Below are 27,949 nucleotides of genomic sequence, written 5' to 3'. Positions count from 1 at the left end.
CTATAGTGTTGTTTTTTATTTGCAAATTATTAAGTGAAAGGTCAAAGTCAAACCAAATCACACGTTTGAATATGCTCACTCAAAGCATTTGAGACAAAAAATCCAACTTTATTGAAAAATCCGACTTTACGAGAAGCACCTGAACGTAACACGATAGCGGATGTAGCAACGCAGTAGCAATCTACAGTATTCTGGCAAACATGTAGCGCAGAGCGCAAAAATATTTTTGCTCCAACTTGGTGAAGTACGATGTTCTCATCTTCGTTCATGTCGACGTGAAAATATCAGAGCATGAAAATGTATTGGTGAAGATAACTGGACGCTCAGTCAGGAACTACAAGGCGAGGGAGTCGACAGTGGAAAGGAAGCCCGTTCCGAGGCACAGGCGAACCTCGCTTGGAGGTTTGGAAGAGGTCTTCAGGCTACTCGTTAAATTTAGCAGTGTCTCTTGGCGGTTTTTATCTGCTGTAATGGCTCCGCTTGACCAGCTAAGTGTGCTTGACTTGCCGGAGCAGGGCGTGTAACGCTTGCGGATACCGGGGCTCGTTTGTAGTTTGCACCAGGTCTGTATCATCGTTACCGCCCCGTTTTTTCTCTTCGAGAAACCCCAACAGCACGATAAAAACAACAACAACAACAACAAAAGGATTGAAAATAAAGCCTTCGGCGCGGACTGTCACCAAAAACCGGCGAATAAAATGGGGAATACAACCTCCTGCTGTGTGTCGTCGAGCCCCAAACACCGGAGGAGCAACCACTCCAGGCTGGAACCCTACCGGCCGGAGCCGGAGCTGAGTCGCGAGGACACGGGCTGCAACCTCCAGCACATCAGCGACAGGGAAAATTTAGACGGTAAGACTGAGTCACAAGTGTCTGACCTACATTTCAATAGCTAAATACAGGAAACAACAAATACTAAGTGCTCACATGTGCTGTTATTGTATTTCTAAGTATTACTCATTGCATTTATATTTTTATATTTGATTCTGTTGTTGTGGACGGTGGTTTATTTTCCTATTCGCACATCTCTGCACAGAAAGGCTTGAAAGTGATAAACAGAGAGCTTGCAGCGTCTTTGTAAAAGACACACCCACCTGTTATACCAGTAAACCACAGTTCTGTAGACGTTTTAATGTCCCTGTTTGGCTCAGTGGCATCTTCTGTGCTTGCCATACCCTAACCTGAGAAGTAGGCTGTGTCTCCACCGAGTCCAGTTGGTAGTTTGAAGAAGTGTGCTGTCTTAAGATCAGACCTTGAGCATGCATCATTCTCACCATGTGTCTGTGTGTGAAACAATGCCCAAAGAGTTAGGATTAATTAGTATTCCAGCGGGAGGGGATGTGATAATCATGAGCGGTGTTTATGGCAGGTTGGTCATTCACTTCCTCATTGCAAGCTGACAAATGCTCGGCACGTTTCGGTTATCATTAACGCCACACCACCACACTCTGCTCCACATTCAAGCAGCAGTCCTCGGCTCTTTCTTGGTGTGGTTGATCCAACAAAATGATTTACATTCCTACATTCGCAGAGAGAAAAGATGCTCTGCTATACAAATGCACAGAAATGTGTCAGATCACCCAGATTAAAATGACAGATTTTATCAGAGTATGATGAGGTCTAAAGTATATGCGGCTGTCCCTCCTTTACATGCCAAAGAGTAGGAACCCCTCTTATTAGCAAGGAAGCATGAGGCAGAGGGAGTCAAGGCAGGAAAGGAAGTGATCCCAGCAGGCCACTGCACCAGGGAAATAGTTTACCAGAAAATGTGAAACAGCAGGAATCGGCCCTAATGCGTGTTATGTGGAAAACTGAATGCAGGTTGTGGCACAGCATCTAGTTTGCCATCACATCGCCTTAATCTTCAAAACGAGTCTAGATGTAGGCTTTTATCACAGTGTGCAGAGCACAAGGGATAAAAATAGCTCGTACCACCGTGCGCATGGTTGTTTAAAGTCAGCCAAAAGCAGGTCAAAATGCATCTTGGACCTGTGTCTACCTCAGTTTCCCTGCCATCTCAGGGGCTTTCTTGGGTAGTCCTCAGCCTCTGAAGTGCGCCTCCTTCAGCAGCTTTGTTAATAATGCAGCAGACATGGAATGGGTCAGAACAGCTTTGATCTCCATGATTTTTAACAAGCAGTTGGACATTTACATCTTATGAACATGGAGTCTCCTAAACGGCACAGTTTCTTTATTTATACTCATGATGGTAATTCTGATCAGGTTTTTGGTTGTAAAAGGTTAAAAAGGAAGTGGGATTAACTTTTCCCCTTATAATTTAGTAATCTAGCAGCTAATTTGATGTTTTAGGAGAGTTTTGCTGATGACTGGTGGTCATTTTCCTCATTGGCATAACAGTACATACCCTCCATAATGTACCTGAGTCTGCCCTGGTGGGTTATTCTGGTTGGACCAGCTTGGTAGAGGTCCACATGTAATCAATCATATAAGAGAATGAATAGAACATGAACTGATTAAAACAACCTAATTGTTCCATGTAAATTATTGCCCAAAAGGATGGTCAGCCATGCTGATAGTTCACCTGTTGTCTTTAAACATTTACAAGAAAAGAAGTCGAAGTGACCTCACAAATGATTCTAACCTGTATTTAATTCAAACGTATTGAAATGTGAAACCGGACCTGCTTTTTGAACATGTTTTCTTTAAAAAGGAATCACTTCCATTAAAACAGTTGGATCTATAGATTCTTTTTGTGATTTTTCTCTTGACTTTTTACTGTCTCAATTTCACCAAACAATGTACCTTCACAACTTTTTCATGTGAACTGTGTTCAACGACCAACTGAAATAAGGCTAAAACTGTCCTTGAGGATACATCCGTAGCACACAGCTGGGATTCCAGTCAGAAATACTCATGCCTAAATGTCAGAGCAATGACAATGATGATACCTGGTGCTGACTTCACCCCTTTTCCATGAACATGATGATAAACAGCAGGAAAACCTGGATTGAATTTCAGAGTTGATAACCAGCCTCATAGCACTGCTTACCGTGAGTTCCATTACACCGATTCTAAAGATAAGCGAAAGATTCTGCGTATAATGGGAAGTACAAAGTTGTTCTCTATCTCTGTTCTGAGTTCTGTGGCTCTTATTGTGTTTCATTTGATTTGGTTTAACTGGAACAAGTGCCATAATGTTGCTTGCATATAGCTCTCTGCCACACTCTGTGTCGTGTGGGTTATTGTGTGACCTCAATAAGCTTGTGATTACAGAAAAGATCAGCCACAAGAACTGCTGACGGTGATGACGACACATACGTGCGCTCATACGTGTCCACAAAGCTTAACTTCTTTATATTTATATCAGCATGAGAGCGTCTTCTACGTGACCTTGTTCACAGTTCGGTGTTACGATCAGATTTGCTCGAGCAATCCCTCACTGTTTGCTGTCATTAGAACTTACTCTGTACACCAATCGGTGATGAAGAGGTGGGAGATTCACGTTTGTCAAGACGGGTCGTCTCAGTTTATGCCGATTTGTTTTGGGTCTCTCATTCTGCAAAGAGAGTTTTTCACATTTAGTGGAGCAATGCGAATATAATGGTGAGAGCTTCAGGTTCAAGCCCATAACCCGTCTGACTGTTTTTAAATGCTTCCACCAATAAACAGGAATAAAGCTTTTAGTTAAGGTTAATTGATTGATTAATTGATTGATTCCCAAACGGAGGAAATAACTCCTAAAATAGCTCTGCTCTACAACTTGCATTGTTGGCCTTGTGTGGTCGCTGAACATATTTCGCAGTCAAGATGCTTGCCAGTCTAAAGATATTTAAAAAAAAAAATGCAAGTGGCTAAGTAAAGCTGCTTTGTTACACTTTATGATATGTTTTTATTATAAAGGATTATGTCAACTGGCAGCAGTGAAGAAATGATCAAATAACCATTTTTAAGACAGGAAGAGTCAGCATGGAACGGCACTGTAATGTTGAATGTCAACATAAAGAAAATGAGAAACCTCTTTTGATATAGTGTAAAAAATAAGAAAAAAACCCCCAAAACTTTAACGGACATTTTCTTTACTCACTTCTCCCAGTATTTCAACCAAGACTGAGCTGCACGACACGAAGACCAGAAAATAGGATATGTCAGAATTATCTACACGTCCCCCATTTCCAAACCCTCCAGATCAAACAGCAAATGTTTGAATAAAGGCAAAACTGTGTCTCCGAAATAAGCGAGCGGAAGATGAAACAGATGGAGCTTGTCTGGGTTTTACTTAACGCAGACATGTGTAAATTGGTAACGTCTCTGGGCTCAGCGTTTGTCTCTGTCTCATCAGTGTTTAAGTTGGTTATTTCTGGAGCACACACACACACACACACACATATTGATGAGTTTTGCTTGCAGGCTAATTGAAATCTGGATGTGGATTATTCATGTGTGTTTGATGAGTCTGGGGAGTCTCCTCACTGAGAATTCCCGACGAGGTGACCTGGATCTCCTGCGTACGACAGTTTCCTGTTGCCATGGTCGGAAAATACATCCAACTGCATCTGAGTTTTTAATGTAAAGATGTGGACATTCAGACTTATTTTTTGCTGGCATTTTTCCAACTACCATAATGTTTTGTAAAGAGTTAAAAAAAAAAATACATTATTCACGGGCAGAGGTTAGATCATGCGAGGAGGAGCTGACTCGCGAATCTTGTTGGAGCACAAGTACTTGTTCCTTTTAATTAATTCGGTCTCTTTTTCATATTCATCTTACTCGGTCTCAAAAGCAACCCAGGGCAGTTGCTCTTTTGCTGATCTGCTTAAATGTTTGATGCAGGAATTGCAATTTCCTGAAGCTCTCACCTCTGATCCAAACAAACACGCCAAAGAACCTTTATTCTAAAATCTCTTACAGAACTTTTATTTTAGTGTAAAAACGCCCCAATTAATCATTACCTTTCTTCTTTTTTTTCTTGTTAATTAATTAACCTTCATCATCATTTAAGCAATAACGTGAGACTTGTTGTTCCTGGACATGCGTATGGTACTGCATGTGAACGTATGAGACAATCGTAAGCGGGGAATTCGTCTGAATGGTGGCCAGAAACTGACTTAAGCTTAACTGTCACTCCGCTGGTAATTTCTCACTTGTTGAACAAATTCTCATGAATAAAAAAGCCAAACTGTGTCGGTAACATGCCGTCAGTATTTATATAATTTCTTTCCTTGACTTGCCAAGGGTACCATCCATTGCCACCACTGGCTGTATATTACATAAGAGGCAAGCTGCAGGCATGCTGTGGACAGTCAGTCTGTTAGACAGAAGGACCACATCAGTTATTAACAAGTGTTTGTGGTCGGGAGATTCTGAATCACGTCTGCTTGAGTGACTCAGTCACTGCCTCATTGAAACTATTGAACAATGATTCCCGTTTGCATATTTTCCTGAAGAAATAAATGATTTCAAAGACAATGGTTCCCATTTTGACAGCAAATGACTTATTTCACAGGGCAGTAATGAAGATGCAGTTGCCTGTGTCAGTCTCACTCTGGTGTCTCTTTTGTATCGGACTGGCCTACAGACGGGAGGATTCATCTGCTGCCCACTAATTACCTGCTCGGGTTTTCATCTAATTTCTTAAAGGGCTTCTGTTTGACATCCATATTCACATCGTAAAGGTCCTGCCAAGTCTAATGAAGACATGGGGGGAAACGTCTCTATCGCTGATGGGATGCTCAGTTTAACTCAATTCAGACCCGATGCAAATGTATAGAATCAAAAAGGGCTGTATGCACGCTCTCTGAGCGGTTGGTGTCAATATATCTAAATCTAGATTTGCGAAATAATGCTGAATTTGTGTGGAAACCCTGAAACTTGCTTTCCATAATGATTTAACGGGATGTTAGAAAGAGGATGATCTGGTGCTTTGCAAACTCGCCAAATGCATTTCAGTTAACAATAAGATGCCACTTTTGTCCTCAGACCGACACAATATTGACCTTTTGGAGAGGAACAGTCGATTCTATTTGGTTTGCTGTAGGTTAGATATAGCTGACAGCAACATTTTGTGCTGACAGCTGCAATAAGAGAAAAAAAACATATCAGTTATAGTGGGAGGAAAATCCCAGCTCTGTGAGATCATTCTTAGCTAATGAAGCGAAGAAAAGGTGACACAAGCAAACGCCTGGTATGTATTGGGAATGTTGATATTTATAAAGGCTGAGGACCTGTTTAAATAGTGAAAGTCCAGCCTTGTCCACACTGGGCTCTGATTCTCCCTTCTTCAAACTCCCCTCTGCTGCTGAATGATTTGATACGATATTGCACGAGAGGAAAAGAAGACCTCAGGGATCCTCGCTGTCAGAACTGCCTACCCTCTGTTTGCTTGGTTTTGTGCTGACACAGTGTTGGGCTCGAGCTTTTTTGAAACTGACAGGGGTCTTAGGCATTTGAATACCAACAACATTTGTGATCTAACTCTTCATTTGATCATCTGGAGTGTATTACCCTAATCCAGTTTGTCAGGGGGGTGTACTTCTTGGACAAAAAGTGAGCAAAAATCTGTGAACGCCGGCGGATGAGTGTCTAAACAATTTCCATCAGTGCTCTCCGGTGGTATAATCGGAAATCTGCTCGAATCATACCATCTGTCTCTTTTCTCAACGACGTGCATGGTTGGGAAGAAGCCTGAGTAGGAATGCATGTAGTGTGTGGGCACAGCTGTCAGCATGCCACTTGCATTACTGCAGATCTGAAAAGATGGAAAGGGAGAGGTTGCGTGTTACGTTGAGTAAAGGGGACAGACTCAAATTCAACAAGTGATTACAGTGTTAGTGTTTGACCTTATTGAGTACTTCGCAGTAAAGCACAGATGTTTCAAGGCTTTCTCTCAGATCTGAAGGACAATGCTGTATTACCTGTTATTAGACTGTAGTATCCTGAAATCAATCTTGCGTTTTAACCTAAAACCATTAAGTGTGACTGAAAATGTGTTTTACATATAAAACTGGAAAGCAGAAACAGTATCATACGGTAGGATCCGATGTACGCATCATCCTTTCATAACGGCGCACTGCTTAACATTGAACACAGCGACATTATTTTCAAGCGTCAGCCGAACACATAAATGCAGGCTTTCATGGGACTTAACCGTAAGGGTAATGACTATCTTAAGACGCTCATGTGACGCTATAGAGGCTGATCACATCATTCTGAGGTTAAAGCGGTGAATGAAGCCTTGTTGTTTGGCACGACTCGTGCAGGGACGGGGCTGATTTAGCAAGCAAACGGAGCTCCGTCATCGGATGAGAGCGCACGAGCCGTTGGGGAGGATTTGTTGAACAGGTGCAAAGATAATTACATGCGCCTGATTGGCTGTTAGAAGTCGATCTTCGCTGCTAGCATGCTACAACAACACCTGACAGGCAATTCAGTCCACAGATGAGTTGACACGGCGTAATTGATATTTGCAGTGCTTTGCTTGAGTGCGATTGTGGTTCAACTAATTTGCCATCTGTTCACTTTTATCACATGGAATCAATGTCTGTTGATTTTTGACAAAAAAAATATCAGCTCATAACTTCTTGTCAGGAAATTCTAGTTGGGTGTAAGTGCTGATGCCAGAGTTCTCATGTGTCCTGTGCAGATTTCAGTTCAGAAGGCAGGGCTTGGCGCAGATTGCCTTCTTGTCATACTCTGCTTCTGCCGCAGCTCGACACAGGATGAAGCTCACGGAGAGTCACAGCAGCTTAGATTAAACACAGAGAACATGGAGTGGCGGTGGGCTAATTTATCATAGTTAAAACTGACCAAAATGGTCACAAATTTTCTTTTTTTTCTGTGATGACTTTTCCTCAGTGAATGATGTGCAACTTTGGCAAGAAAAATGTCCTCAGGGTTCATTCTCGACTTGTTGCTGAGATTTTCCTCTCAGCCTCCTTGCAGAATAATCAGCAGATGAGACGGTATTCAGACGTAGCAGAAAAGCTTCTGGAGCGCGAGGGTGTGTGGCTGCTTCATTCTGCTTTCTGCTGACCTATACGTTGCTTTACATGCACTCCTCTCTATTATGGATACCTTCACATGTTGTACACATGTTGTAAAGAAAACTGCTACTTTCAAAATGTGTGAAATGACCCGGATATGACGTTCTCGTGGCACCTATCAGCTGTCTCTCATTATTTTATGGGGCTTGGAAGTTTTTTTTAAATTTTTTTTATTGATGATGTTATTTATTCAAATGGGGTATGAAACCAGACATCACCGTTTATACTCGGATAATCTGACACCATCTGTGTCTCGTTTGAAGTTATTCCAACATGTGTATTTCTCCTGCTTCTCACTCACGGCGCAGCCTGCCCCCGACTTTCTCTTTGAGCTGCATGCGATTACAACTTCTCGACATTGTTGCCAACTTTTTTCAAAAAAGGAAACCAGTCTTACGCGCTTATTTTCCTCCTTTGTCCTGCTAAGCTGCATGTCTCTGTGAGCTGTGCATGTGAACTAACTTTCTCAAAGTCCAAGTACCACCGACAACAAAACACAGACTGAGTCAAAAGGGGACTTTGTCAGATGCTGCATTTGTAGAAACAGTGACTTCTCGTTAACCTCGACTAGTTAACCTAGACAACCATTATATTGCCATCGAACAGGGAAGGCCTTATATTTTTGTTGCTTATATTTGAGTGACTTGCATAGCCCCATTGAAAGAGAAGTTTGCCTGCTTAAAGTTCATACCAAGTTTTTTTTTTTTTTTTTTTTAAATGTGACATATTAGACATGTCATGAGCAAAATCACCTATCAGTGCTATGGCTGAGGAACTCCACAGCACCAGCTACATCTACAGAAGGGCGAGGCCTCACATGTGGACTATTTTCAGGAACCGGAGCTGTGCCAAACTGATAGAAATATACTTGACTGACATTTGTTTTCTCAAATGCTTAGAATTCCTCATCAGCTGTTGGAGCATGGACAGCTGGTAGGCTACGGATCCCTCTTATACAATCTAATTGTTTGTCATGTGATGAAAGTTCTGTAACTGATGACACCACATCATAAATCCCTCGTCCCAAATCTGCTCCATTTACTCTGGACTTCACTGTTCTATTTTTTTGTGTTTTAATCTTTTAGCAGCTAACATTACGGACTGTTGCTAATGCATAGCAATATTTCACAGGTGTTGGTTTATTTAAAAGGCCCTTACCAGTGCTGTATTTAGTGGTGCATTCAATGAAATGAAAGAAGGCCAAATGAAGTCAGATTTTTAGAGCACAGCAAGAAACAAGAGCACGTTTCAACTTCTAACTTCTGGGGACGAAGAGAAAATGGTTACAGTTCATAACTGTCGCTCAGCATTCGCAAACGCCAGTAGGTGTGGCAACGAGCATTCACAAGAGCCGATTCTCGTTTAAAACGGCGTTTACGAATTGGACTGACACTATAAAAACCTTAGTTTGCAGAGAAAACAAGAGAAACGCCGATATTGTGTAGATAAACTGACACTCTGCACTGTGGTCCTCCACAGAATCTCAGAAAATATTAAAGGTTCAGTGATATATTAAAAGGAGAGAGTACAAACAGTCTGTAGTGTGAGTAAGTTGTGAATTTACTTGCTTTGATTCCACTGTATAAATTACAAAAAGAAATACTAAGGATGCTAATGCATGTTACTCTGTAGTATTTATCTATATACCTTATGTCTGTCAGTTCTTTTATCTGAAGACACGTACAGCCAACTCATAGCAGGAGAGCAACAGGGGGTCATTATTGACATTTTAGTCATGCCATGAAGTCATACATCTCCTTCATTTCTTTGTGTTTAACTTCCTTCCTCCAGTCCTGTAACCCCTACAGGTCTGTCTCTACCATACACAAAAAAAGGGCTATTATTTGTCAGCGTAACGAATACCAGTTATTATTTTATCAATCATTTGTCAGTGTAACAGAGTCATTGTGTCGCGTTGATACTGTGGGCAGAACGACCTCCTGTGACCGTTTGTTGCAGCTGAGCTGAAGAAGGCTCTCATTAAACACGCTTCATTGTTCGAGAGCTGTGTTGTGTCGAGAGTGTGCGGCAGCGTCCAGTATGTTCAGCAACTTGTGCAGCAAAATCTTGACCCACAAAAAAGGCAGCGCATCAGATTTTGCGATTGCGTGTGACGTCAGGAAACACAGAAAGACTCTGCAGCAATTAGTACAGTGTGGTGTTGGAGGCAGGTGTTTGAGTTAGAGAGGGATTTAACCATAGAAAGGAAGAAAAAGACGGCGAGCCCGGCTGTCTGTCTTTGCCTTTGATGGGCCCGCCTCTACCATCTGAATCGTTTCAAGCCAGCGTTGCCTAGCTACAGTGAGGAGAGGATGTAAGGGTTGGGATGGGGGAGAAGGAAGGAGGGCGGGTTTTTCGCTCTCAGCTGGGTGCAGAATAAATGAGTCCTCTCCCAGACCATGAACTCTTTAACTCTGAGCATCTTTTACCAGCTTATCTGTCTTAAGCCTGCTTTCTTTTTCTTGTCCTTTCTCTGTCACATGGCCTTCCCCCATGCTGCTTTATTAGCAGAATAAGCCTCGTCATAATATAACCTGTCATCAATCGTAACAACAGTGTTCTTCATCTTGATGCAAAAGTATATGTCCAGGTATACAGTTAAGTAACAAATCGCCTTTATGGACCAAGGATTTTGGTCTCTGCTCTGGGATGTCAGCCTTTAAGCATGCTCTCTGTCGGCATGGTAACTATGTGTTATTGTTATATTATGCTATTAGAAACATCTCTAAAGTATGCAGTGTTTGATCACGAGCCGACCCAATCTGAATGTGAAAGGGTGAAGCTGTGACTTGGTCACGCTGTTGAAGGCGCATGTGTTTTTCCGCTTGCAGCTACGCCCGTCACAGTTAACAGCTGTATCTTGTAATCACAATGATCTGAGATAGTCGTGGTCATGTAGGCATAATTGTTGTGATTATCTTCGCTAAAGTGTACGAAAACGTGGGGATGAAACTAATTAAATGTCATATTTGCACATAGTTTTCTGCCATTTAATTGACTAATTGATGGAGCTAACCCCCTTTTAATGGCGTCAGCTCATTTTTTTTTCTCGATGAATCTGCAGCCGTGTTCTCCTGCACTTTCACTGTCATGGAGGAAACATTAAGAGTGTTTCTTTGCATTTATTTTTTCACCATGTGATTCACTCAAGCTCCACGACGACACTCCCCGTGTTCCTTGTCAGACCTCTGCAGTTTTTGCTTGCTGCTTTGTATCGTTGCACACGCTTCTCGGCTCGAAAAGCACAGAATGGACAGACGATGTATTTACAAGCGTTTGAAATGACGTTCTGCGTGAATTATGGAAATGATGGGAACGGACATGTTTTCTGCTGATTTCAGGTGACAAGTTTCCTGACTCACCCCCCTCCTTCCTCCGCCTGCTGGCTTTTCTTTGATGAAAGCTCATCTGTTTTCTTCTTGCATCAGGGTACAGAGTTAGGCAGTTGTCTGGGATCAATGACACAAGCTTTTGGGTGGTAAAAGCCATTAGATGGGTCCGTGATTGAGACAGACTTTGTTCTGTCGCTGTGTGGGGGTGTTATATGAAAAATAACAATCCCCTTTTAATGTGATGCCATTTCAGCATTAACCACTGTCACAATCCAAAACAATAAGCTACGCACAAAATGACTTTTGCTTTTTATTAGTTACACTGTGTAGACAAAACAGCTGTCTGCTGTAAGCAAAAGAGCGATACGGAAGGAAGTGCGTTGCCTTTAGGCTTTGTTCATGCCCTTTTACTCTAGTTTAGCCCCTAATCTCTGCATAAGACAGATATGTTCATATTGTAGGCATTCATCATTAGGCAATGATGTAAGTTTTTGCATGCCTGGCTTAAATCCACACGCCGTTCTATTCCCTCCGCTCTTTGTTCAGCCTACCTCCCTAACAATGTGTAACTGCCACCCCTTGTTCCATTTCCTCCCTGCTTCCTGAAACAGAGGAAGTTGGGTGCTTTCGTCTCCCCCAGGTTGGAGAAGTGGGGTAGAGTTCTTGTAGAGGGTTGAACCACACAAGCCTTCCCGAACACTAGGCCTGGAGAGGGACACGCCCTTTTCTGTGGGTGTGGTCAGCTTCCTGCGTAAATGTTACATTATCTGGAAAGATTTTCTTTTTCCCGGCTCGAAGTTTCCCACCAATGTATTTACAATTGGTGTACTCGGCCTTTTTGTGGCTCCGAACAGGTGTGTGTGCGATTGAGCTGTTGGGTGTGTATACATCACTGATATTCAAACACTGGCTGCAGCGTCATTAACCCACTATCAGTTATTCTTCAGCGCTCTACCTACACACCCATTTGTTCCTCCCACGTTATGGCAACGTGCATATGTGTGTGTATTTGTGTGTGTGGTGTCCTTTGATGCTTCTAAAGTGGCTCTCCAGCACAGAAAGACTGGAGTTCAAATGAGTTTGGAGACAATAGCGGTGCCTCACATGCGTAACCTACAGTGTGCTGCGAGAGGCTGTGATCTCAGGTATGCTCTGTAGTTTCCATCACAGGGTGTGTATTAAGGCAGAGGTAAACTGAAGCCGTGCTTCAACTCGGTTCACATCCAGGGTGTTTTATGCAGTTTGCAGACAGAGCTCTTCTTCCCTTTCCCTTTCTTTCATCAGTTTCCCTTATTAGTCTCCTCTCATTGTCAACCATGTTTCAGATCTGTCACCCTCATCACTTCAGTTTTTGCTCTCTTCACCTTTTCTCCCTCATTATCAGACTCTATGTAGTTGTCTGTCACTTGGCATCTATTTCTCTCTCTCTCCGTTTGTCTGTTATGATGTTGGCCCTGTCTCACACTTCCTGCTTCACTGACATCATCCGACATCCATGGAGTCAGCACCCTGAGCTGCTTTGAGTTTTACTTTACTCTCTCCCCGGGTTTTGAATTTGGTGATCGGTATTCAGGGGAACAGTTTTCTACACCTGTGTATTAATTATTCATGTGGGTCTCCTCAGACTTAGGAGTAAGTAATATAAGCTTCACTTAATTTTGAACCTACACCAGAATATGATAAATGATCTTCACATTTACATGTTTCATTCACTGATATTAAATGACCTCAGTAGACGACCGTAGCACCAGTCCACCGCTCAGATAAGATATGTAATGTTTCAATAACCACAGACATTAAGTGTACATGATGTGTGCAGGTTCAGAATATAGTTTCTCTTTGAACTTCTATTCTATCATTTAGCATTTCAAAAGCCGGGTTTCAGCATGTTTTGGCCTGTAGGATTTAATCAGGGCAAAGAAATGGGACACTAAATTGATTCTGATATATTCTGTGGCTTACATAGCAGCCATCTGCTAGACGACAGGGACAGTGTCTGCTTTTGGTTCGACACAAATACATCAGACAAAGGCAGACCGACTGTTTCCAGCCCAAAAGATGCATTCTAAATGTTACCTCTGCTCATCCATGTGTGTGCTGAAGGGGACAACGCAGTGGTTGACTTCGCTGGCAGAATCATTGCACCTGTTGGAATGTTGCAATGAGGGAAATGACACAGTAATGAGGACGAATGGTTTCTCATATATTTTCCATCACCACCAGTTGTTGATCACTTGAAGCGCTAAAAGGTTTATTGCAGTTTTCCTCATCAGCTTGCTTGCAGGTGGCATGTGTGTGCGATAGAAGATATTCTCAAACAGATCTGTAACATTCTGCTGTGTTTGCAGAGTTCATCGATTTAGAAACCAGCCTTTGCTCAGCAGTGAAGCACACCGTCAGCGAAGAGATTTGCTTTTCCGTTAGGTTCGTCCATTGCAAGAGTCGGTTAACCCCTGAAGACGATCCAGGGTTTAATTTTAAAATGTGTAAGGTTTATTCCGAAGTGTGTTTACATGGAGTGATGAGAGTGCCACAAAAAAGATTACATCTGTTGAATAACGAGAAAATAAATCAGGAAATGTATAAAGAAAAAAAGGGTGGAGGGAGGTGCATAGAAAAATACATAAAAAGAACCAATAAATATAGAAAGACGAATAAAAAATTATTTTCATTCACAAAAACGAACAAACAGCCATGAATCTCAGCTTTTCCATCAGTCAGTTTGGTATTAAATTCTTCAGAATAATCTCCAAAGTGAATAGTCTTTTGTAGTAGTTGAATTTTCCTCCTTCTGTTTTCAGATCTGCCCATGGAATACAATCCTTCAGATCATCCCCGGGCTAGCACCATCTTTCTCAGCAAATCCCAAACCGATGGTAAGTTGTGTTCTAAATCTTGCCTCTCCTGCGTTACACATGCAGCAGAAACTGTTTGAAGTGTAACGTGTTGAGCCCTTTTTCTGTTGGAAGCACTTAGTACTTTTGTGAGCCGTGCATATGACCCGCTTCAGTGTAGTTTAATTGTGAAGTGAAGCAATGTCTTGTGAACTACTCTGAGATGAATTAAATGCTCATAGTCCTGTTAACATAACCATGCTGTATGTTTTTATTCACCTGCCAGCCACTCATCCGAATAGTTTGTCACCTGTTTAGAAAAACTAACTTCCAAGTGAAGCAAATCAAACAGTGGTGCATGTCTGCTTTGTGGGAAAGTGCGGGGTTGGGTTTACGCTGGGATTTCAGATGTGGATCTACAGTATCATTAATCAACATCCTTTCATCCGGCATAAAAGTTCAATACAGGATCCTGTGGGGAAAAAAAGTGCATGCCAGCTGCTGTTACGTCAGATTTTCTTATCATCTCTGGTAGATGCAGGCTGATCTTACAGCAGTCTGGAATTAAGAAGGACACTACTGTGTCCTAAACTGAAATATATACAGGTTTTTTTTTAATACCATTCATCAGGTTAGACATTATCTCTTTGTTTTGATTTAAAGATAAAGATAAGTCATTTAATTTCATTTGTACACGTTGTATAATAGCTGGGCAGTCTGTTGCTTGAGGGCTGGTATATTGATCTGGGATTAGTTGTTGAAACCCTACTCCTTTATTATTCTCAATTAAGCTCTTATGTGAACATCTGCTGGCCGTCTTTCTCAACGTAGCTCACGTGAATACCAAATACTGGAGACGAATTCCAATTTTAGTTAGGTGGACAAAGAACACGGCTCCTTTTTAAACTTTCCCTGAACATACAAATGATGACATAATTCACGTGCATTAGACTTTCCTCTGTGTTTTTCTAACACTCCACCTCTCTTGTAACTGACTTAAAACACACGCGTAGTGATGCCTGTTGTAAATATCTGTGTCATAAACAAACAGAGACAAACTGGACTTTTGTTTTTCAGTTGTGGTGCCCAACAAGAAAGGTAAGCGTTGAGGTGTGTCCGGTCTCAGAAGGCTGGTAAACACTGTGCTCACTGTGTGTTTGGGCCTAACTCTTTAAAGAACGGCCCCTTGGTGTGTTCTAAAATTGTGTTGTACTGCTGTACTTGACGAGTATTGTCCTCTGATATCACGTCTCGTGCGTTTGCTGCTGAGCTGCTGGTATTGTTTTGTGTGTATGTTTCTTCCATCGCACACTTTTGTCCATGAGACGTACCATTTTGAATAGCGCTGCATTGATTTGATCCACAACTGTCCAGGAGAAAATGTTCCATAAAGCAGAAAATAAAAGTCAAACTCAAATGTCATGCGTCATGTATCCGTTCAGTTGTTTTTATGGTCCGGATTGTAATTTAGTTGTTTTCCACCATAGTATTTATACAGTTATGACCCAAAGGACTGCAGCTTTTTGCTATAGCTCAGTGCGTAGCCATGACTGCTCAGTGAGAGTCAGACAGGTAAGATGCAGGAGCTACCGAGATGAGAAGTGCAAGGCGACGCACCAGTTCTTTATGTGTGATTGTGCATCCTCCATCTGCTTTGCTGTGCTTTGCGAGCAATAATTTCTTATTTATGAATCCTGCTAATTCAGAGCAAATATATACGCACGGTACAGCTTTGCCCACGAGTTTACATGAGTTCATCATGGACAATGATGTCATGGCAAAGTTGAGCTTTCAGAGATTTCTTTAAGCTGTTCTTTTTTCTGGGCTGAAATGATCTTGCAGTGTATATACCGTAGATAGCAGAAAACAAGCAAGAATTTGGTACCCAAGTTTGGATTTGTTGTGGTCGTCTGACAGCAGCCCGGGCTCAAAGCTACACGTAAAGGATAAGAAATGCACCTTAATGCCTTAATGTACATGCACGTATGACTAATGTAAAGTATTCTCAAACAAGTTCAAATTCAGTTCAATTTGTTTGTTTCCTGACACAAACTTTTAAGCATCTTCCTAATATTTTTACTTAAAAAAAGCAGTAAAGACAAGAGAGTGTCATTCCAAAAGCTTAATGTTGCCATTCATTTTTGGATCAGAGGCAGCGTCTCAGTCTCTGGGAAAACAGGTTTTTCCTGAAAAAGACCTTATCATGGTGGTTCTTGGGTTTCCCATCTTCAGCTGAGCAATTTCTTCTCAAATGTTTGATCTTATTTTGAAATCTTCTGCTTCAAGAGGAAATCCTGAATCTACTCTTTATGAGGTCTTCAACTTTCTCACTGCAACATGAGACAATCCAACAATCTCAGTGTTACAGTAAAACCAAACTTTAGGTATGTCATGTAAAAAAAAAAAAAAACTCTTTTAATTGTAAATTTTTACGTATCAGGATATCATCAAAAAGAAACCCATCTGGTTCTTACCTGGTCTTCAAAGAAGGGATATGGAACCTTAGAAGAACAATGATGCAAGGCGTAATCATTTATGAAACAAAAAACTAAGTGAAAATTCAGAATCTGTGTGAAACACTCAATACACACTTTCTCAGGCATGTGACTTGTATGGTGCATTCAGGTGTGTGTCAACAAACTCTTACAAAAGGAGGAAAGACCGTAAGGAGTCCATCACTCTTTGGCGTGAAAAACATTCAAGACAGCTGCCAATCTACCTGGGAGTGAACCATACTAAGCTCAGAGAAAATGCAGAAAACTCAGAGCTGCGTCTCAGACTCTAAGGGGCTCAGTTAGCATGTTACCAGATATGCAGTTTTATTTGACTAAAGAAGCTATACTTTTCTTTTCAGACACATCATAATAAAGTACTCGCCAAAATGAATGAAAGCCCAAGACTGCCATGACACTCATACCCATGATGAACGTAGCTTAACCTCCAGTTGCAACTGTTCTTCTATTATAGATAGGCGTGGATACATAAAGTGAGTCCATTACAGAGAATTAGCATTGCAAACGGCCAGATTTGTGTGAAGAGAGTTTAATGAAAAGAGACTAACTCAAATGACAATCTGCACTTGAATAGACCAGTCACTGTCCTTGATTTAATTTGGAATCGGGGATGCCAAACATGATGAATGGATTGATTCATTAGCTCGCACTCATTCCCACACAGCAATACACGTTTGCTTCTTATAAAAGCTTTGAAATGCTGTTTGTTCTTCACGAAAATGCTCTTTGCCGAAACTGTAAGGCTTTGTTTAATGTTGTGTTGAATAACAGCAGGAGAAATGGCCATCCATCCGTTATTGTCTTAAAGTGTTTGAGTGAGCTTGTTGAGGCCTGGAGAGATGCTGCGCCCTGTCTGTGAGGGCTGAGTACTGCGCTGACACTGAGCCTGAACCTTACTCCTCTTCTCTCATCTTTCCTTTCAGTTCGAGAAAAGCGAAAGAGCCTTTACATCAACCACGTAAGTAAGACACGATACGAATGCTTAACCAGAAAGGTGCCATCTGATTGTGCTCTTCTTTTTGTGCAAAGAGTAATTTTATGTTCTTGTATTTTTTGCAAGTTCACACATATTTCGGAGAACAAGGTAAAGACATCATGACCCTTCAATGTTGTATTTGTCCCTCCCTCTCCTCACAGTTTTTATATCATCTCAGCCCCTTCCGTTTAAAATCCCAGATATCTTTTCTTCTTTTCCTTTTTTTATGATCAGCTCAATTATAGAAGAAAATCTATTAGATTGTGATGCAGTTGACCTTATCTCATCGCTCCCTTGGAGCAAGAGGAAGACTTGTGCAATATGAATAAATAAACTGTGCAGAGTAAGGATGATAAAACGGTTGCTCGTCTAAATATTAAACTACCAGTGAATGCAGCAGGCGACAGTCCTTTTGAGGGGAAACAAAAACCTGAAAGATGCATTCCACCATGAGTGTAATCCCTGCATGCTAACAGATTGAGCTCTGACAGAGAACAGGGCTTACAGGTGCCCTACTTTCCATAGCTGTTATCAGGCCTTAGGCTTGTCCTAATATGACCAAAATGCAGACTGACGTATGTTTTTATATGTCCGTCTGTCTGTCTGTCTGTTTTTTGGCTTGCTTTTTGTCTGTACGTGTGCATAAACATCACAGCATCATCCAGGCCCAGTGAGACGGAAGTACAGCTCATGTTCCACCATATTCCTTGACGACAGCACCGTCAGTCAACCAAACCTCAAATACACTATCAAATGGTAACCTGTTCGATTGAGTTCATGTACCATATTAGTCTAATATCACACAGACATTAGATTTAGTTGAAAATTGTCCCTAATGCCACATTTTTTGTCGTTACAGTGTAGCCCTTGCGATATACTACCACATAAAGAACAGGTATGTGAAACACCAGCCCATATCATCCTTTTTGGTGCAGTATTCTTGTGTTGACCTCATGGTAAACCTCAGTGAGCTGGACATTATTTTATGAGTCTTTCATGACTCTACAAATGCCATTTCTTCTTTTAAGAAACGCTCGCTTGAACTGATAATGCAGAAAAAAACATTTTCTTAGTGTTCCACATCCTCTTATTTAAAGGTCCTCATCATCAAGTTCCCTTTTGCTCTTTGGTGCAAATTAGATTTGTTCACAAACGGATGAAAAATGCTTGTTAGCAGCACTTATGAACACATCCCTTCTTGTGTAGATGGATTCGTGTGTACAGTTTTGAGAGTTTGGATTATCCATCAGGTCCCGCAGAAAAACAAACAGCGTGGTGCCGGCTGCTCAAGTGTTTGTGCGGGAGCCCCATGCACAGAGGCTTAAGGTCATTGACCAGCCGGCCTTGGTTTGGATCCTGGCCTGCTGCTGTTTCCTGCATGTCACCCCCCTTCTTTCTCTGCCTGCTTTCCTGTCCAGCCATTTTCAAATAAAGCCCCCCTCCCCCTCAAAAGAAATTCAAACGACAGAGATATGGTGTAAGAAGATGAAGACAGTCATGCATTTAATCCAGTTTTCTCTTGTTTATGTTCACTGTAACTGGTAAGACTGAGTGGCTGATGAACAGACATAGGTGGTTTATTGAATAGGTGTATTTCAAATGTGAAATTTCCCTCTCTTTCTGATTCCAGAGACGGCGACGGGCGAATGTTGTTAGACATTCTTGATGAGAAGCTGCACCCTCTCTCGGTACGGCCTCAACCGCAGATACATTTTCATTAGGTGCACACTGTTGAGCTGTCAGGATTCATCAGCAAGGCAAATCGCATAGGCTGATAAACAGCAAATAAACACATATGCATGAAACTGTGTGTAAATCTGACTTACAATCTCTGGAGCCATCTGGATCGTTCAGATTATTTCCTTTATGCCCAATATACAGCCGACAGTCCGCTCAGCTACTTTGCCTGATGCTCCACATTCAAATAGCAAATGCGGCTCCGTACAAAGAAGCAGATCTGTTTCAGACGCCGTTGTTTCCGTAATGTTTTAGTTGATCGTTTCTTGTTTTTTATTCAATAGAAGTCTGAAGTTCCTGCTGATTATGACAAACACGACCCCGAGCAGAAGCAGATCTACCGCTTCGTCAGGACACTGTTCAGCGCTGCACAGCTCACTGCCGAGTGTGCCATTGTAACTTTGGTAAGTAAATGTGTGTGTTTAAGTGCCGACACTAGGACGGACTGTTGCTGCCTCATTCTTCTTCTCTTTTTTTTTTCTGCTCCGGTGCCATGTGCTGCTATCATTAGATTTTTGTTTCTCTTTATGTCTGTACCCTGATCATACCTCTTGATTCATATGAAATACTCCGTATATTCCTGTGGTGCTTAAATGTTGGGAAAATGAAAACATTTTGTCAGGGGAGACGAGAAAATTGGAATATAACGGAAGGCTTTGGGGCTTTCATGCAATTTCCTTTCAGAATAACTTTGATATGAAGTATATGTGTGGTCAAGATATAATAAGGATATAACTGATGCTGTGGGCTGTAGTATTTTCTGTTTCCATGACTCATGACATCATTAATTGCTCACCTTTGCATCACACTGCTCTCTCATTAGGATTTAGATCAGATATGACATGCCAAGTTTGAATTCTTTATGCATTTTAACATGAATATGCGTTTTATCCTAGTATACATGCTTTATTGAGAGGAATATGTGCTCAGAATAGGGTAAACTTAATTATCATGTTGCTTATATTTGACTTACTGCTGTAACGTACGTGCAGTTGGAAACGAACACCCTTCCCCTCCCCACTCATCTGCCCAGAAACATCTCTCTCCACACTTTGTCGCTATGGCCGGCACGTGTGTCCCTAAAGACAACGAGAGTGCACGGTCGACACAGCGAGCCTGGTGGTCTCGTATTGAGTTGCTCTGTTTCCCGGCAGATGAACAGATGTGTGAAGTATGTGTGTGGGTGTTTAGACAGTAATGGAAAATGATAGCCCCGACATGCTGTGTCTCTGACAGTCTCAGCGTCTGTGTCCATCTGGTCATTCACAAAGCTTTCCTGAGATTGACAAACGCATGCAGAAGGCATATGGTCTGCCTTCTCCAGGCCCCAGAGTAAAGGCTGGCATGCCATCGGTAATTAGCTAGCGTTTTTAGCCGGTGGTTGTGGTCTTAGCTTAGCTGCTGCAGCTAACTTTAGATAAGGGAGTTTAGATCGAAGGTGTGCATCCTCCCTTCCCTTGATGGGAACATTACAAACAAGGAAAAGATAAAACCCATAGAGTCGGGACATGTTATTTTCGGAAAACAAGTAATTGTTTTATTGCATTCATTGATCTTTTTATTACATTGTTCTTATCCCATTATTATAATTGCCACCTTGTTATTATTCAGGTATTACTTTAAAAGACTAAGGCACCACTCCACAGGTCAAATTCTCCCATGATCAAAGGCAGTTCATGTGGTAAAGGTGATTCATGCGTCTGTCACATGGTAAATAGATAGTCCTGAACTAGAAAGAGAGAAGAAATGAAAACAAGAAAAATATCTGTTGTCTGTTTTTGACCCTGATCCACAATAGTCTGAGCGATTTCAGTGGAAAGTGTTTTGTAAATGGGTTAAATCAACATTGAGATGGGCATTTTGTTTCCTCGATGTTGCAGTAAACAAAAAGACGAAGTTATGCTGCTCTGAGAAGTCCAAAGCCTCTGTGCCACAAAATCCAACCATTTGGGCTCATTCCCTTAGAACAGGACTGCTGTTTGCCAAACGCTTTGCCTCTAAATAATTTGTTCTGTTTATCATGTGGTCTGGCTCTCATTTCATTGGGGTTCTCTTCAGTGTTTGCTGCCTGCAGCTGGGTCTAAAGCCACAGCGGAGTACGGTTAGCATCGCCTGCAGGCATGAAGCCTGACCCAGCATGACTTGTCTAATGAGCCACCTGAGCTGGTCTTCCTTTCCATATCGTCACATCTTTTGTCCAAACCAAAAGCCACCATTGTATGTGTTGTTTATGGATGATAATATCCCTGCATCAGAAGAGCATTTAATTACCCTGTAGTATTCTTTTTAGCTCGGTAATGCACAACATGCTGACAGTTCTGCCACTGAGCAGATTCAGGCAGAATGACATTAAGTCTATTTCAGTCTGCTGTGAAAAAAATAAATAAAAATGCAGCATCTCTGCCAACTTAGCCTCATCATCTGAGAGATGACAGATTTCAAGGTTTTAAGCCACTGGAGCTCATCCTAATTCAATTCAGTTTGCAGCTAGTTTTATTGATAAAAGATTAGCGACGCAGTGCTCATGGACTATTTATAGAGCCTAGAACACTACACAAGGGAAGAAATGTATTGTACTGTTTGGGAGATTCTAATGAAAGCTCAACAAGCTTTTCTGAGACAACACTACAACCGTCTCAATGCAGCCTGTTTTAGATTCTTCCAAAATATCAGTGAAAATCGATGTCTGTACAAATGCTCCTGCTTGTCATGTTCAGGTGCATACGGGCTTTATGTGCTTTGTTACGTGTGGTCTGTGGGAACGGCTGGATGCCGAAAGAGAAAGGGAGAACGAAATTAAAACGGTTATGGGGGCAGGGAATACCAGGGAAACCTGATTTCATCAGCCTCTGACATCTGGTAAGAGAAGGAAAGCAGCAAACTAACTCCTCAAATCACAGCAAAGGAGGATGAATCCACTGAATTGTTGATGAAAAAGAACAAAAAGATGTTTTTATTGTTGTTTACTTATTGTGTGTCGTTTTGAAACTGATTCATATAAACTGAAAACAACATTTCTTTGTCTTAGGTATATTTAGAGAGGCTACTTACCTATGCTGAGATTGACATTTGCCCTGCCAACTGGAAGCGTATCGTGTTGGGAGCAATCCTTCTGGCCTCTAAGGTCTGGGACGACCAGGCGGTCTGGAATGTTGACTACTGCCAAATTCTCAAGGATATCACTGTGGAGGACATGTGAGTCTCTGGAAGCGCACCACAAACAGTTAACATGTATAGAAAGCTATAGATTATTCTGGTAGACAGACAAATTACAAGGCCTGAGTTACAGGACTCTTTCATCACAATGCCATGTATATAATTTGAACTGAACGTTGCTGCTTGCATAATACAGCATCATTTTCTATCTTCAGTCTGGAATTGTTCATGTCACTGTTTTTGTGCCTATTTTTATTACTGATAATTGTGCAGATTATTCAGTTATTCAGTGTAGTTTAAGCAGGTTTTTTTTAGTTTTTTTTTTACATTGCTTGTTTATTCCTCCTTACAGAGCTCAAATATTCTATTTTCCCGTCATTGGAGGTAAAAAAAAACCAAAAAAAATACTGAATAGTCACTTTGAAATATTTTTAATTGAAAAATGACAAAATAAAAAGTTTATGAACAGTGTTTTCTTAGTGGATTACTTGTTTCTGCTGTCTGCGCTTGGTACTCAGTCTCTGACATTGTTATTAACCCCATTATGTGACCAACAGCTGAGAATAGTCAGTGTTTGTGGGGACAGTCTGTGTTCGGGAAGTATTCAGAGTCATGCTCAGGGTGACATCTGCCCACATCACGGGCGCCTTTGATTTCCTAACAAGTCGATAAGAAGAGTTCTTCATCGGTACCAGCCTTTTCTGCTGAAGTGAGTGAGAATCTTAGAGCTAGTGATTGGATATTTTGTTCAGAGATTAAACATGAAAAGTCATTTGGACATGGCTGTTTGGGCCCGGTGACACACCTGTCTGACCTATATACTACACTGCTTTCAGATCCTTAGAAATTCTGGCAGGATTATCCTGAGGAAGAACGTGACGCTTTAGACGTGTTCCCCTGCTGCCACCCTTGACCTCTGCTGCTTTCACACACCGCTGCGGTGGTGGGAATCTATTCTTGTCATGGGCCCAGATTTGTTGAGCAGTACTGGTAATCCACCTGTTCGGGACTCTGTTCAGTCAGTGGAGCACAGCATGTGTTTCTCTGGTCAAATACTGAGTCACTGTCCGGTAAATTGCCACATCAGAGCTCAGAGTTTGCCTCAAAGGGCCAGTTTGTCTCTTCAAATTCTTAATCTGGAACCTAGCCTGCTGAATCCCCCTTTTCCATCGACTGACTTTCAAGAAATTGCTGGGAAATTGGAAAGAATATTGAAGAAGAGCAGGGAAATGGGAAAAAAAATAGACGAGAATAAATGTCGGGGCAAGATAATAAAAGAAGCAGCATTATTATGCAGAATTTAGCTACAGTAAAGTCTAAATTTAGCTTGTCTGTTGCTGCATACCTATAAACTTGCAGGGCTGAGGAACAAAAGCTAGGAAGGAGAGATGGGTAGTCGCTACGATGTGAAATGAATCTGTCACGACTGAAGAGAAACAGATGAAAGCTGCTGTCATCACACTACAGAAGGGATCACAGAGCTGCCGCGCATGAGGCAGTGCATCCATGACAATAGCATTGTCAGGATGTGGGATTAATACTCTTTCTCACACATAATGCTCAGAGCGCTTTCCTTAGATAGCCTTTCTTTTGGTTATAGAGAAGGGCTAATGTTTGCTGATGTTCTGGGGATGTACTCGGAGCAAGTGTGTTGTGGAAGGTCTCATGCAGACCAGCAGTTCTCTGCTCTCTGCAGTTTCTTTGGTTCCTCTTCACTCACACGCCGGCTGTCTTTACGGACAAAAAGCATTTTAACTGTCTATCCAGTTTTATATGAATCTCAGCATGGTCTTGATCCTGCCTTTATTTCCTCTTTGTCTCTGCTAAAGGAACGAGTTGGAACGTCAGCTTCTGGAGCTGTTACAGTTTAACATCAACGTGCCATCCAGTGTGTACGCCAAGTATTACTTTGACCTGCGCTCTCTGGCAGAGGCCAACAATCTCAGCTTCCCCCTGGAACCTCTCAGCAGGGACAAGGCCCAGAAACTAGAGGTGGGTGGAGGCCTATACAAACACTGAAGGGGTGAGGGAAAGAGTAAAAAAACTGATTGTGTAGTTTGTTTTTTTCACAAATGAAACCACATTACTGTGGGCTGAGGATGTGGAATGCTATCTTTTTAAGTATTATTTTGAGGAGCTTCAAGGGAACACAAATGCACACTAAATTCAGAATGTGGGGTGTTGGGCCATTTTGCTGTGTAATTAGCTTCACTCCTGCAACATCGATCTATTCCTTGTTGTGCTGCAGAATCTGTGGTTAATGTTTGAAATGCCATCACCATTATCTGTGGGGGTTTTTTTTTCCCACCCCAGAAATGCTTTCATGTTTTGTTGGCGTAAAAAGCACACCTGGACACCATAACAACATTAGGGACTACACTCCATGTAGTTCCAAGAATAAAACAGGGTATAGACGGGCTGTATTCTATTGTTTATTTGGGCTATTACCACTTCAAACTGTCATTGTTGTTGTTGGCTATAGCTGTCATTTCAAAATAACCAAAGATTACCAATTAATATCGCCAAATCTCTAAAAACTCTAAAAATCCCTCATTCCCCTTACTCTAATGTCTATCCTGGATTCATAGTCATTTTGACGTGGAAAAGGGAATAAGAGGACTGAGCAGGTTTGAAACGGCTGCCTTGGAACATGCTTTGTGTAAATATGGTGATTGTTCTGTTGTAACTGTGCAGTTTATTTTTGGCACACAGACAAAGATCTCATCTCTTAACCAAAGCAAAGAGTAGGCCTCCACTTTTCTACCTCATTTCCTCTTTTTCTTACTTTCAGGCCATCTCACGGCTGTGTGATGATAAGTACAAGGACTTGAGGAAACTAGCCAAGAAGCGATCGGTGAGTGCGGACAACCTGACGGTGGTGAGGTGGTGTCCAGCCATCGTTTCCTAACACTGGTCGCCTGCAGAGGTGCAGATAGACATGTGTCGTACTTTTGCCTGGAAAGCACGCTGACCAGGTGGGCCGCCGTTCTGTGGATCAATGCGTCTGTTTGGAATATACAGACACACTTTCACACAGTCTGGCACTTTTACAAGTGGGATTGCACTCTGCCTGGTTGTTGTACATAAGATAGCTCCCACTGGCTGCCTGTACTGAACCAAATGAAACAGAGGTGAACCAAACCTGAAGTCCATGGATAGAAGTGGCTGCAATGAAGCTGCAACGAAGACCCGAACTGCAAAAGAAAAGCAGCCAAATGGAGATGAAGGTATTGCAAGATTGTGTGAAGTCGAGAAAAGCTTCAAGAGCAAAATGAAAGACTTAAAAGCTGCAACGGCGTTCCATAATTCCCTCTGAAGTTTTACTGACTTGTGTACATTCGTTTTATTTGAATCCTCTGGTTCAGTCGTTTGTTAGCTCAAGCACGAAATGATCTTTCTTTGTTTGTTTGTTTTTTTTACAGCTTATAGGCACACTGCAGTTCAGCGTCCTGTTCCCCAATTAGTTTTGGTTTAGCTGGTTTATGTTCTTTTGCATTCCCATCCAAACATACAAAAAATATATCCACATTCCATTTTTAATTGTGGCCATAAAACTAAAGTCTGTGATAAAATAGGCTTTTATATCAAGGGCCCTCTCGCAGGAAATGGCACATCAACTTGCAAACCTCCAGTTGCAGATTAGTATATATACAGGCCATCCAGTCATCATTCAGATAGAGCAATATTCATGCATCGCTTTGTTGTTGCGGTTAAATGTGATGAAGCATGCTTACTTGGGAGGAGACTGACTTGAAGACAGATGTGAGACATACTGTAGAGCCTATGTTGTACTTTATTCACTGCCATTGTCCTGACCTGTGGTGCCTGTAATAAGCTAGTTCAAACACCTCTCTCCTTTCTGTTGGAGGAGTAGAACAAATAATTCTGTAGGATTTTTTTCTTCTTCTTCTTTCCTTTAACATTTCGTACGGTTCTTCCAGCTCAAGGAAACAGCACAAATCTAAATGTTGACATTTAAAAGCCACTGAATGCATGATTCTTCAGGGGTGGTTTTTTTTTTTGTTGTTGTTGTTTTTTTTTAAACTGGAGAGGATTGAAATGAAAGAAAAAGCATTAAGCGATTATTGAAACACTGCTTACAAAATGAGAGATTGTATACATTTTTCTAAATCTGTTTGTATAGTGTAAATACCATGGCGGTGTAGAAGTCATTGTGTGAAAAATGAAAAAAGAAAAACTACAAATAGGTCAGAATATTTATATAAGATCAGTTTTTATGAGGGGCGGGACAGTGAATATGTCTGATTTTGTGCTCCTGTTGCAAACTAAGTTAAGAGAAAGCTGAGGTATTTAGATGGGAGACGCCACTGAATATGCTTTTCTTTGTTTTCTGTTCTCTTATCAAACCTTCAAGCACTGTAGAAAATGGAAGTCTTTGGCGTACATTCTGTATATGGTATATAAATGATGAATTAAAAAAAAAAAGGCAACATTTCTCTAACCACACTGCCAGGTTATTTAGTATTTTTTCATTGAAGTGATGGCGGCTACTTCTTGTGGAGCCCTGAAACCGACAACATGCAGTGAAAGTAATCGCATAAGTCACAATTATGATGATTCTGTTAATTTATTTAAAGCTTTAAGTTTTTTGATTTACATTGAATCAGTTGACCATGTAACTTCATTCATTTTAATCCAATATTTTTAAAATATTTTTTGTGTCTTAACACAAACCAGCTGCATGGTTTGGCTGAGAAGATTGTTCTTAATCTATTAAGATATTACACTTACAAACATGCTCTCTACTCTGACGTAAACAAGTAAAAACTTAGTTATTCAGATTTTTATTTTGCCAATAAGCTGATCAATGTGAAAACAGTCTTTTTTTTCTCTTTCACAAACAATGCTACTTTTTCATGTATGCATTATATCTTTGACTCATCGGATGACCTTCTATGGTGTTTTGTCAGTTTCAGAGCTTCCTAGTGTGGTGTGGATACAGGTAAAAGCTTTCAGAGACAGTATTTCTCACGAACAACTCTATTTTTCTCTCAAAACAAAGAATAGGAAATGCACAAGCCGTAGTAGAGCGTAAACCCGCAAACTGGTCAAAGTTATTTTAGTTTTATGTGGATATTTGATGAGTAAAGTATGTGTATGAGAACTTTATAGTGGTTGTTGTTGGCCTTATGATCAACTGGACTCGTTCCTGGAATCAATCCTCCACTTCATCACTGAATAAAGAGCAGGCTGAAAAATACACAAGTTATGTTGTTTGTCAAACTGTTATAGAACGAGTCAGTCACACAGGTCAGTGACTGATCTGTGGGTTTGAGAAGGGACAGAAATGTACTCAAGTCGTGAGGAAATGAAGGACCATCGTGTTCTACGGGTTTGTCTGACTCAGCCCACTTGCACATAAGGCATATGAAAAGGTGCC

At 41.4% G+C, this 27,949-nt stretch overlaps 1 protein-coding gene across 4 annotated transcripts; it reads left to right on the top strand.

The window, feature by feature from the left end:
- Positions 1-40: 40 nt before the first annotated feature.
- Positions 41-26,999, top strand: ccny (cyclin Y). 4 transcript variants are annotated; one of them, XM_072378690.1, is made up of 12 exons: positions 41-852; positions 14,134-14,208; positions 15,244-15,264; positions 17,603-17,637; positions 17,740-17,763; positions 18,311-18,411; positions 18,515-18,550; positions 19,286-19,343; positions 19,677-19,796; positions 22,421-22,587; positions 24,378-24,540; positions 25,340-26,999. In XM_072378690.1, exons 1-12 carry the CDS (start codon positions 699-701, stop codon positions 25,454-25,456), a joined length of 1,071 nt encoding a protein of 356 aa, XP_072234791.1. In that variant the 5' UTR covers positions 41-698; the 3' UTR covers positions 25,457-26,999. The 4 variants fall into 4 exon arrangements, with proteins under 4 accessions (XP_072234791.1, XP_072234793.1, XP_072234792.1 ...); XM_072378692.1 differs by lacking the exon at positions 17,740-17,763 and having other exon boundaries at positions 44-852; XM_072378691.1 differs by lacking the exon at positions 15,244-15,264 and having other exon boundaries at positions 46-852.
- The last annotated feature ends 950 nt before the right edge of the window (positions 27,000-27,949 follow it).

Source organism: Leuresthes tenuis, unplaced genomic scaffold (genome assembly GCF_036924035.1).
Source record: "Leuresthes tenuis unplaced genomic scaffold, fLeuTen1.0.hap1 SCAF_24, whole genome shotgun sequence".
In the NCBI taxonomy this organism is placed as follows: Eukaryota; Metazoa; Chordata; class Actinopteri; order Atheriniformes; family Atherinopsidae; genus Leuresthes; species Leuresthes tenuis.
The sequence above is the reverse complement of the archived record's forward strand: the minus strand, read 5'-3'. Positions and strand labels throughout refer to the sequence as shown.

Bases quoted from the DNA above. Each gene is read 5' to 3' on its own strand.
- ccny (XM_072378690.1), top strand. From the start codon at position 699: ATGGGGAATACAACCTCCTGCTGTGTGTCGTCGAGCCCCAAACACCGG. The intron at 853-14,133 runs GTAAGACTGAGT...TTCTGTTTTCAG, and splicing joins CGACAGGGAAAATTTAGACG to ATCTGCCCATGGAATACAAT. The intron at 19,797-22,420 runs GTAAGTAAATGT...TCTTTGTCTTAG, and splicing joins AGTGTGCCATTGTAACTTTG to GTATATTTAGAGAGGCTACT.